The sequence below is a fragment of the Tursiops truncatus genome, chromosome 11, assembly GCF_011762595.2.
Source record: "Tursiops truncatus isolate mTurTru1 chromosome 11, mTurTru1.mat.Y, whole genome shotgun sequence".
NCBI lineage: Eukaryota > Metazoa > Chordata > Mammalia > Artiodactyla > Delphinidae > Tursiops > Tursiops truncatus.
The window spans coordinates 6,849,406-6,861,746 of NC_047044.1; the positions used below are offsets into that span (position 1 = coordinate 6,849,406).

Sequence of the window (12,341 nt, forward strand, 5' to 3'; positions counted from 1 at the left end):
GTAGTATACATAGTTTCTTCAGGTAAAAACTAAAGAACAAAAAATCCAGTTGGAAATGGTACTGGCCTGGGTATTGATTTTAGGATAGAAGGGGTGAATAGAAACAGAAGCTATTATACAGGTAAGTTTTTATATTGTCTTTGGCACCTGGCATGTAGGAAGTACTTTTCAAATGTTGGATAGTTGAGTAGATGAAGGGGACTAGAAGGCAGCACAGTGTGGTATAAAGAATGGTTGAACCTTGGGGTTCAGAAGAAAAGAGGCTTTAGTTCTAAGTTCTGGTACTTCTAGTTATGGGATCTTCAGCAGGTCACCTTGCTTCTAGCCTCTTTTTGAACCAGAAAAAAAAAATGTGTTGAAGACAGACCCAGTGTCCCTTCCAGTTGCAGTGTCACTAATCTGATGCCAGACAAGCCTGATGCCTACTAAAGAGTGAGTGAAATTTTGGGGGTTTCCATGAGGGAGAAGCTTGTTACACTGAGGGATGTAACAGGAAAATGAACGGTCCCTTCTCTTACTGTGAGATTCTCAGGAAATCCCCACTTACTAGATTTCTATCACTGCTGTAACATATTACCACAAACTCAGTGGCTGAAAACACACACTTGTTATCTTACAGTTCAGATTAAGGCATCAGCAGGGCTGTGTTCCTTTCTGGAGGCTCTAGGGAAGAATTTTTCTTGTCTTTTCCAACTTCTACATTCTTGGCTCATGGCCTCTTCCTCCATCTTCATATCCAGCAGTGTTGCATCTCTCTGACCCTGCTTTCATCATTACATCTCCCTAAAGCCTGCAGCTCTGATACTTCTGGGAGAGGTTTTTTACTTTATGGAACCATGTGATTAGATTGGGGCCACCTGATAATCCAGCTTACCCTCCCCATCTGCACAGTCCCATTGCTGTGAGGCAAAGATTCTGAGGATGAAGTTGGACATCTTTGACATCTTTGGGAGTCAGTTCTGCCTATCATGCCCCACTGTCTACATTAGTCTGCCGGGGACAGAAGTATAATGGCGAAAGCACTAAATGGCTCCCAGGAATTCTGAAATCCTACCTCAGCCAGTCATAGCATCTCTCTGGGTCTTTGTTTTTCCTCATCTAAAAAGTTGGGGAGTTGACGGGACTTCCCTGGTGGTCCAGTGGTTAGTTAAGTCTCCGCGCTCCCAATGCAGGGGGCCAGGGTTCGATGACTGGTTCGGGAACTAAGATCCCACATACCGCAACTAAGCCCGCACACTGCACTAGAGAAGCCCGCATGCCACGATGAAGAACCAGTGCAGCCAAAATAAAATTAATTAATTTTTAAAAGTTGGGGGGTTGAAATTGGACCAGTGGTTCTCAAACTGTATTGGAGCATCAGAATTGCCTGGAGATTTGTTGCACATTGACATGGGGCTTGAGAATTTGGATTTCTTTATCTTTTAAATTCTTTTATTGTGCTGAAATACACTTAACATAAAATTTACCATCTTAACTGTTTTTTGTTTTTTTTTTTTTTTTTTGTGGTACACGGGCCTGTCACTGTTGTGGCCTCTCCTGTTGCAGAGCACAGGCTCCGGACGCGCAGGCTCAACAGCCATGGCTCATGGGCCCAGCCGCTCCGCGGCATGTGGGATCTTCCCAGACCAGGGCACGAACCTGTGTCCCCTGCATCAGCAGGCAGTCTCTCAACCACTGTTTCACCAGGGAAGCCCCTTAACTGTTTTTTTGTTGTTTGTTTTTTTATTGAAGTATAGTTGATTTACAATATCATGTTAGTTTCAGGTGTACAGCACAGTGATTCAGTTATACATATATATATATATATATATTCTTTTCCAGATTTTTTTCCCTTATAGATTATTACAAAATATTGAATATAGTTCCCTGTGCTATACAGTAGATCCTCGTTGTTTATCTATTTTGTATATAGTATGTGTATATGTTAATCCCAACGTCCTTTTTTATCCCTCCCCACCCCCCCTTTCCCCTTTGGTAACTGTGAGTTTTGGAAATAAGTTCACTTTTATCTTCTTTTTTTTTTTTCTTTGAAGATTCTACATATAAGCGATATCATATGATACTTGTCTGTCTCTGTCTGGTTCACTTCACTTAGTATGGTAATCTCTAGGTCCGTCCATGTTACTGCAAATGGCATTATTTCATTATTTTCTATGCCTGAGAATATTCCATTGTGTATACATACCACATCTTTATCAAGTCATCTGTTGATGAGCATTTAGGTTGCTTCCATGTCTTGGCTATTGTAAATAGTGCTGCAGTGAACATTGGGGTGCATGTATCTTTTTGAATTATAGTTTTCTCCAGATATATGCCCAGGAGTGGGATTGCAGGATCATATGGTAACTCTGTTTTTAGCTTTTTAAGGAACCTCCATACCGTTCTCCATAGTGACTGTATCAATATATATTCCCACCAGCAGTACAAGAGGGTTCTTTTTTCTCCACACCCTCTCCAGCATTTATTATTTATAGACTTTTTTATGATGGCCATTCTGGCCAGAGTGAGGTGGTACCTCAGTGTAGTTTTGATTTGCATTTCTCTAATAATGATGTTGAGCATCTTTTCATGTACCTGTTGACCATCTATATGTCTTCTTCGGAGAAATGTCTATTTAGATCTTCTGCCCATTTTTTGATTGGGTTGTTTGGTTTTTTGATATTGAGCTGTATGAGCTGTTTGTATATTTTGGAAATCCCTTGTCAGTCACATTGTTCGCAAATATTTTCTCCCATTCTGTAGGTTGTCTTTTCATTTTGTTTATGGTCTCCTTTGCTGTGTAAAAGCTTTTAAGTTTAATTTGGTCCCATTTGTTTATTTTTGTTTTTATTTCCATTACTCTAGGAGGCAGATCCAAAAAGATAGTGCTGTGATTTATGTCAAAGAGTGTTCTGCCTATGTTTTCCTCTAGTGTAGTTTTATAGTATCCAGTCTTACATTTAGGTCTTTAATCCAGTTTGAGTTTATTCTTGTATATGGTGTTAGAGAATGTTCTAATTTCATTCTTCTACATGGTAGCTGTCCAGTTTTCCCAGCACCACTTACTGAAGAGACTGTCTTTTTTCCATTCTATATTCTTGCCTCCTTTGTCGTAGATTAATTGACCATAGGTACATGGGTTTATTTCTGGGCTTTCTATCCTGTTCCATTGATCTATATGTCCTTTTTTGGTCCAGTACAGTACTGTTTTGATTACTGTAGCTTTGTAGTATAGTCTGAAGTCAGGGAGCCTGATTCCTCCAGCTCCATTTTTCTTTCTCAAGATTGCTTTGGCTGTTCAGGCTATTTGTATTTCCATACAAATTTAAAATTTTTTTGTTCTAGTTTTTTGTAAAATGCCATTGGTAATTGGATAGGGATTGCATTGACTCTGTAGGCTGACTTGGATAGTATAGTCATTTTAGCAATATTGATTATTCCAATCCGAGAAAGCAGTATATCTTACCATCTCTTTGTGTCGTCTTCAATATCTTTCATAAGCATCTTACAGTTTTCAGAGTACAGGTCTTTTGCCTCCTTAGGTAGGCTTTTTCCTAGGTATTTTGTTCTTTTTCTTTTTTTTTTTTGGCTGTGCCATGAAGCATGTGAGATTTTGTAGTTCCTTGACCAGGGATCAAACCCGTGTCCCTGAGGTGGAAGCGTGGCATCCTAACCACTGGACCGCCAGGGAATTCCCTATTTTATTCTTTTTGATGAGATGATAAATGAGGTTGTTTCCTTAATTTCTCTTTCTGATCTTTTGTTATCAGTGTATAGAAATGCAGTAGATTTCCGTGTATTAATTTTGTATCCTGCAGCTTTACTGAATTCATTGATGAGCTCTCGTAGTTTTCTGTTAGCATCTTTAGATTTTCTATGTATAGTATATCATCTGCAAACAGTGACAGTTTTACTTTTCCAGTTTGGATTCCTTCTGTTTCTTTTTCTTCTTTGATTGCTGTGGCTAGGACTTCCAAAACTATGTTGAATAAAAGTGGCAAGAGTGGGCATCCTTGTCTTGTTCCTGATCTTAGAGGAAATGCTTTCAGCTTTTCACCATTGAGTATGATGTTAGTAGCTGTAGGTTTAACCGTTTTTAAGTATTGAGTTGGCCAAAAGGTTTGTTTGTTTCCGTAAGATGGCTCTAGTAGCGCTTGGTTGTCTTTAACTTCATTCGAAACAGTTTTGTTAGATTGTATCATGACAGCTATTGCATCAGAATGGATTTAAAAAATGACATCAAAATTGGTGAATTTTTGTGTAGCCATTTTAATATTGAAGATGGAAGAAAACAACATTTTGGGCATATTATGCTTTGTTATTTCAAGAAAGGTAAAAACCCAACTGAAACGCAAAAAAAGATCTGTGCAGTGTATGGAGAGGGTGCTGTGACTGATCGAACGTGTCAAAAGTGGTCTGCAAAGTTCCGTGCTGGAGATTTCTCACAAGATGATGCTCCAGGGTCAGGTAGACCAGTTGAAGTTGATAGCAATCAAATTGAGACTTTAATTTTGAACAATCAACGTTATACCACGCGGGAGATAGCCAACATACTCAAAATATCCAAATCAAGCATTGAAAATCATTTGCACCAGCTTGATTATGTTAATTGCTTTGATGTTTGGGTTCCACATAAGTTAAGCGAAAAAAACCTTCTTGACCATATTTCCACATGCGATTTTCTATTTAAATGTAATGAAAACATTCTATTTTTAAAACAAATTGTGACAGGCGATGAAAAGTAGATACTGTACAATAATGTGGAATGGAAGAGATCGTGGGGCAAGCGAAATGAACCACCACCAACCACACCAAAGAAGTTGTATATGGTGGGATTGGAAGGGAGTCCTCTATTATGAGCTCCTGCCGGAAAACCAAACAATTAATTCCAACAAGTACTGCTCCTAATTAGACCAACTGAAAGCAGCACTCGACGAAAAGCATCCGGAATTAGTCAACAGAAAATGCATAATCTTCCATCAGGATAGCGCAAGACCGCATGTTTCTTTGCTGACCAGGCAAAAACTGTTACAGCTTGGCTGGGAAGTTCTGATTCATCCACTGTATTCACCAGACATTGCACCTTCGGATTTCCATTTATTTCCGTCTTTACAAAATTCTCTTAATGGAAAAAATTTCAGTTTCCTGGAAGACTGTAAAAGGCACCTGGAACAGTTCTTTGCTCAAAAAGATAAAAAGTTTTGGGAAGATGGAATCACAAAGTTGCCTGAATAATGGCAGAAGATAGTGGAACAAAAGGGAGCATTTGTTGTTCGATAAAGTTCTTGTTGAAAATGAAAAATGTGTCTTTTATTTTTACTTAAAAACCGAAGGCACTTTTTTGCCAACCCAATACATAGTTTTTAATTACACAGTGGTATTAAATACCTTCACATTGTTGTGTAACCATCACCACCATATGTCCCTATAACTGTTTTCATCTTGTAAAACTGAAACTCTAGGGCTTCAGTAGTGGCACAGTGGTTAAGAATCCGCCTGCCAATGCAGGGGACACGGGTTCCAGCCCTGGTCTGGGAAGATCCCACACGCCGCGGAGCAACTAAGCCCGTGGGCCACAACTACTGAGCCTGCACTCTAGAGCCCGGGAGCCACAAATACTAAGTCCGTGTGCTTCAACTACTGAAGCCCGCACGCCTAGAGCCTGTGCTCTGCAACAAGAGAAGCCACCACAATGAGAAGCCCTCGCACCGCAACAAAAAGTAGCCCCCACTCGCCGCAACTAGAGAAAGCCCACGCACAGCAATGAAGACCCAACGCAGCCAAAAATAAATAAATAAGTTAATATTAAAAAAAATCTGTGTGCAGGTTTAAAAAAAAAACCGAAACTCTATACCCATTAAATAAGACTCCACACTTTCTCCTCCCTCCATACCATGGCAGCCACCATTATACTATGATTAAATTATTCTAGATACCTCATATAAGTTGAGTCATATAGTATTTGTTTTTTGCTGACTAGCTTATTTCACTTAGCACAGTGTCCTCAAGGTTGTAGCATGTGTCAGAATTTCCTTCCTTTTTAAGAGTGAAAAATATTCCATTGTATGCATATACCGTATTTCGCTTAGCTGTTCATCCATCGATGGACACTTGAGTTGCTTCCACATATTAGCTATTGTGAATAATGCTGCTGTGAACATGGGTGTACAAATATTTTTCATACTCTTCTTTCATGTTGGTGGGATATATATGCAAAAGTGGACTTGCTGGATTATATGATAATTCTATTTTTAATTTTTTGAAGAACTGCCATACTGTTTTCCATAGTGTTTGTACCATTTTACATTCCCACCAGTAGTGCCCAAGTGTTCCAGTTTCTCCCCATCCTCATCAACACTGTTCTTTTCTGTTTGATAGTAGTTATTTTAATGGGTGTGAAGTGGTATCTCATTTTCGTTTTGATTTGCATTTCCCTAATGATGAGTGATGTTGAGCATTTTTTCCTTTGTTTATTGGCCATTTGTATATCTCCTTTGGAGAAGTGTCTATTCAAGTCCTTTGCCCATTGTTGAAATGGGTTGGGTTTTTTGTTTTGGTTGGGGTTTTTGTTGTTGTTGTTGTTATTTGGTGGAGTTTTAGGAGTTCTCTGTATATTCTGGATATTAATCCCTTACCAGATATATGATTTTCAAGTAGTTTCTCCCATCCTGTATGTTATCTTTTTACTCTGTTGCTAGTGTATTTTGATGCGCAACATTTTAAAATTTTCATGAAGTCCAATTTGTCTACTTTTTGTTATGTGGGCCTTTTGGTGTCATAACCAAAAAATCATTGCCAAATCCAATGTCATGAAACTTTTGTTTCATGTTTTCTTCTAAGTTTTATTGTTTTAGGTCTTACATTTTAGGTCGTTGGTCCTTTGTTAGTTGATTTTTATATATGCTGTTAGGTAAGGGTCCAACTTCATTCTTTTGCATGTGGATATCCAGTTTTCTCGGCACCATTTGTTGAAAAGACTGTCCTTTCCCCATTGGATGATCTTGGCACCCTTTTCAAAAATCATTTAACCATATACGGAAGGGTTTATTTCTGGGCTCTCTATTCTATTCCATTGGTCTATATCTCTGTATTTATGTCAGTGCTACACTGTTGACTACTGTAGCTTTGTAGTAAGCTTTGAAATCAGAAGTATGGGTCCTCCGGCATTGTTCTTTATCAAGATTGTTTTGGCTATTCAGGTTCCCTTAATATTCCACATGGGAATTACCTGCCGGTCTAGAGGTTAGGACTCTGTGCTTTTACTGCCAAGGGCCTGGGTTCGATCCCTAGTTGGGGAACTAAGATCCTGCAAGCTGTGCGGCACAACCAAAAAAAAAAAAAAGATTCCATATAAATTTTAGGATAGGTTTTTCTATTTTTGCAAAAAACGTCATTGGGATTTGATAGATTGCATTGACTCTGTAAGGTCACCCTGTAGATCACTTTGTAAACATTTTAATAACAGTAAGTTTTCTAATCCATGAGCATGGGATGTGTTGCCATTTATTCATGTCTTCTTTAATTTCTTTCAGCAGTGTTTTGTAGTTTTCATTGTACAAGTCTTTCACTTCCTTAGTTAATTCGTAAGTATTTTATTCTTTTTGATGCTACTGAGAATCAGAAATGCAACTGATTTTTCTGTGTTGACTTTGTATCCTGCTACTTTGCTGAATTCATTTATTAGTTCTAGCAAGGTATTTGTTTTTTGTTTTTTTTGTGATCTCTAGAGTTTTCTACATATAAGATCATATCTTCAAACAGAGATAATTTTACCTTTTTCTTTCCAGTTTGGACCCCTTTTATTTCTTTTTTTTTCTTAATTGTTATGGCTAGAATTTCCAGTACTATGGTGAATAGAAGTGGTGAAAGCAAGTGTCCTTGTTTGTTCCTCATCTTAAAAGAAACACCACTGGTCTTTCACCATTGAGTATGATAATCCTTGTCGGTTTTTCATATACGTCTTTTGTTTCCTAGTTTGTTGAGTGTTTTTATCATAAAAGGTGTTAAATTTTGTCAAGTGTTTTTTCTGCATATAATGAGGTGATCATGCATGTAGTTATTTCCCTCATGCTGTTGACATAACATATTACATTGATTTCTGTGTGTTGTACCATCCTTGCATTCCAGGAATGAATCCCACTTGGTCATGGTGTATAACCCTTTTAATGTGCTGTTGGATTCTGTTTGCTAGTGTTTTGTTGGGGATTTTTGCATCAATGTTCATAAAGGATATTGGTCTGTAGGGTTTTTGTGTCTGTGTATGTGTGTGTCTCTGTGTGTGTGCACACACCATTTTCTGGCTTTGGTATCGGGTGATGCTGGCCTCAGTAGAATGATTTTGAAAATGTCCCCTTCTCTTCAATTTTTGGGAAAAGTTTCCCAAGGACTGGTATTAGTTCATTCTTAAATGTTTAGTAGAATTTACCAGTGAAGCCATCATCAGGTCCAAGGCTTTTCTTTTTCGGGAGCTTTTTGACTACTGATTCAATCTCCTTACTAATTATAGATCTATTCAAATCTTTATTTCTTTGTGATTTAATCTTGGTAGGTTTTGTGTTGCTGGAAATTTGTACATTTCATCTAGATTATCCAATTTGCTAGTGTACAGTTGCTCATAGTACTCTCTTATAATCCTTTTTATTTCTGTAGAATCAATAGTAATGTCCCCACTTGGGTTTTTCTCTACTATTCTCTGTCTGTTCTCTGTTTCATTTATTTTTGTTCTAATCCTTATTATTTCCTTCCTTCTGCTAGCTTTGGGTTTAGTTTGTTCTTCTTTTCATAGTTCCTTAACTTGTATAGTTAGGTTGCCTGCCACTTGGCTGGGAGTGGGAGATGGGCAGAATTAACTGCTGTTTACCACCCACATCTCCCCTGGAAGTTGCAGGTCTTCAACAGACTCCAGAGCTCCAGAGCAGTTACATCAGACAGATTCTGCCAGTGCAGTTATTTTTCCAGGTGTGGGGACAGATTCCCAGTGCTACTACTCTACAGTCTTCCCAGAATCCCAAAATTTGCATTTCGAACAAGTTCCCAGCTGATGCTGCTGGTCCAGGGACCACACTTTGAGAACCACTGACCTAAACTCTTTAAGGTCCTTTCTCTAAGGCCCTACCTAATAGGTCATACAGGGTCTTTCTCCTCTGGAAGTAATATAGTAAGTTAGTTGTGCTTTTTTAATTGAAAGAAGCATGCATCATTTTAGTGATGTGATTTCCTGGGGAGGGATGGGTTTGCTTTCTTGATGAGAAAAATGGGGCCTGTGGGCTGGTTCAGGACAAGAAGCTTTGAGAAGCCCTCCCGGGGGCAGAGGGGTGTGTGTCGAGGTAGGAAGGAAATGGACAGTGTTCGGATCCGAGGGTGATGACAGGCCTGCTCCACAGGTGGCTGTTCGTCAGTCTGTGTCGTGTGTCTGGCACATGGTCATCTTGGGTCACATTTACGGAGCGCTTTTGATCCAGCCACTGTTGTAAGCCTGGATTAACACATTTAACCCTCACAATATCTCTGTGAGGTAGATCGTATTACCAGGTCCACGTTTGCAGCTTGAAGAAACAAAGTTTAGGACTTTGGCCAAGAACAACACAAAGATGGTCAGTGGTGGAATCACTTACCAGGGAGTTAGTTAGGTTCCAGAGCCCACATCCTTAACCTTATACAGCAGGGCCTCAAGTCCTAGGTCCCTTTCTGTATCAGTCAGGATATTTTGACTGCAAGTTACAAAATTAAACTAAAAGGTAATTTTTTTTTTTTTTTTAAGAAAAGTGTCCTCCCCCTTAACAAGTCTGGAGATGGGATGGTCCTGGGGTTGGCTACTTTAGTGCTTAATCATGTCACAGAAATCCAGGTTCTCTCCATCCTGTCACTCTGCAGCCCTCAGCAGGTTGGGCTCTGTCTTCAGAGCTGTCCCCTTGTGGTGACGAGATGGTTGCTACAGATCTCACCATCCCCTTCTCACAGAGGTCGAGCGAGAAGATGACCTGTTCCTGCCTTTCTGTCTTGTGTCCTTGTTAAGAGAGCAAAACTTTCCCAGAAGTCCCTTTCCCTGCAGACTTCACTACCAGAAATGCTTGACACACCCATTCCTAAATGGCCACCACTGAGATTCACCCCCCAGGGGCGTGGGGAGGGCCTGGAGCATGAGTCCTCCGGATGGCTGACCGTTCGGGGCTCCTTTAGGAAGAAGGGGTGTAATGGGAATGGCTGTGGGTGACCACTGAGAAATTAGCCATGTTCATTCCCTCTGGTTGATGGTGAGACCTTTGTACTGAAGGTGCCCTGTGGCACTGATAAAAGCAGATAAAGTCTAGGGCTGCCCGAGAAGCTGCCAACTGTCCTTGGTTTACTCTGGGCCAAGTAGTCTTTTGTTTCTTGGCAAGGGTATGAGGGCACATGATAAACATTTACTGGTTGTCGGCACCCAGAAGAATGTTGGTCTTCTAGGGCTGTCTTACAGCCCCGTTCCTGCTGCATTTGCCTCTGGAGGATGCCAGGCGTGGTCAGCTGGGATCAGCTCTGACCTGGAGCAGGTTACTTCCCCTTATGGTGCTTTAGGAACCTCATCTGTAGAGTGGGGATGTCACAGGGTAGTTATGAGGACCAAATGAGCCGCATCATTCGGGTGATGCCTGACGCATGATTCAGGGTGCGCATTGGGCTGTGCTGTTGCTGGCATCTGTGTGGTTTTCCATCAGCATCAGCATTAGGGAAGCTTGATCCAGCTCCCTGTCATCCTGCTCCTGCTGCTGTGAGTTGGAGGTGTTCATTCCATGGCACCGTCCAGGTGGGCCTCACTTCACTAGGTGAGGCATTCCTGACTGCTGCAGGCCTGCAAGCCACACAGACCCTGATAGGCTGACATCCCAGGCAAAAGAGAAAAGAGGGAAGGGTGCCCTTTGGTCACTTTGCCCCAGGAAGGGTGTGTAGTATGTGTTGGGGAGCCATTTTCCACAAGTGTAACGGCTTATGGAGCACTTTTATTTTCCCTAGAATCAGGAATCTGATTCCCTAGAATCAGAATCTGTATCATTCAGGTAGCCTTAGCTGTGTGTCCTCGGCCACCAGAAGGGTCTGCATCTTTCCTCAGTAGGGCCAATGTGGTTTTTCCAAGTACGATTATTGTTGACAGGACACAGGACTGAGCGATCATGGCAGCCACATCACATGATAGAGATGTGCCCCACTTTACGAAAACCTGACCAAAGAAGGAGGAGCATCTCAATTACAGAATAATGTCTCAGCCAGAAATTCATGGCAGGTTTCCTAGTGCCTTTAAAATAGGATTTGTGTGTAAAAATACCGTTTGCACACAGGAGCCCATATTTTCTGAAAAGAGAAATATACTTGTATTGGGCATTTGGGATAAGCAGAATAAAAATAAAATCTTCTTACGAAAATAAAAACTAGAAACCAAATTCCACTTTTAATTCTAAAAGGTTTATATATAACTCTACTATCGTACCCTCTTCTCCTACCCCAGACTTCCACAACAGAAATAGATGGGCAAGATCTGTAGGCAGTTCACCATAGTGGTGAGGACTGAGGAAAGGACAGGCAGGCTCACAGGCAGGTGGACAGTGGGCACACCAAGGGCAGGGCTGGGTGCCTGTGTTGTGCTGTTTGATTTATTTGTGAACATTTGTAAGGCCTGGCCTAAAACATTACTGCTGGATCCCTCGCATGGTGTGGTCAGTGAGTGGTGGTTAGAAATTGACAGCCTGTCCTGCTGCCAGACTTCTGTAACCGCAGAGACATGCGCTGAGGTCTGACCCACGGGGTCTGGGGAAGGCCTGGGGGAGAGGGGTGAGGTTGGGATGGTGACACGCCTGACTTCTTCCTTCCTTTCCAGAAATGTTCCCACTGCCAGGAGGCAGGCGCCACCTTGGGCTGCTACAACAAAGGCTGCTCCTTCCGTTACCATTACCCGTGTGCCATTGACGCAGGTAAGATGGGACCACAGACCCTTGTTCAGAGCATCCGAAGGGTAGGAAATAACATTTTGATTCTCTCTCCTTCATAGTTCTTTTTGTCTCTTCTGACCTTGTTCTGTTTGTAAATTCTGAAGGAATGCAGAGAAGATAATAAAAAGGAATTAAATGGGGTGATATTTTTTATAAATTTTATAATTCACAAAAGATTTACCTATTTAAGTGCACAATTAAATGATTTTTACCATTATATTCACAGAGTTGTGCAAGCACAATCACAATTAATTTTAGAGCATTTTCATCACGTCTTAAACTACTACCTTTTGGTGGTCTCTCTCCCTCACCCCCAGCCCCTGGCAACTACTAATCTACTTCCTATCTCTGTGGATTTGCCTTTTCTGGCCATTTCATGTAAATGGAATCACACAATATGTG

The 12,341-nt window shown here is 40.8% G+C and overlaps 1 protein-coding gene across 7 annotated transcripts in view; it reads left to right on the top strand.

Annotated features, from left to right (window-relative positions):
* Positions 1-12,341, top strand: part of TCF20 (transcription factor 20) — a 189,398-nt gene that overhangs the window by 162,312 nt on the left and 14,745 nt on the right. For all 7 annotated transcript variants that reach the window (XM_033865908.2, XM_033865910.2, XM_073789218.1 and 4 more), the window contains one exon: positions 11,828-11,921. In XM_033865908.2, coding sequence (XP_033721799.1) covers positions 11,828-11,921 — 94 coding nt within the window. The remainder of the gene's footprint in view (positions 1-11,827; positions 11,922-12,341) is intronic.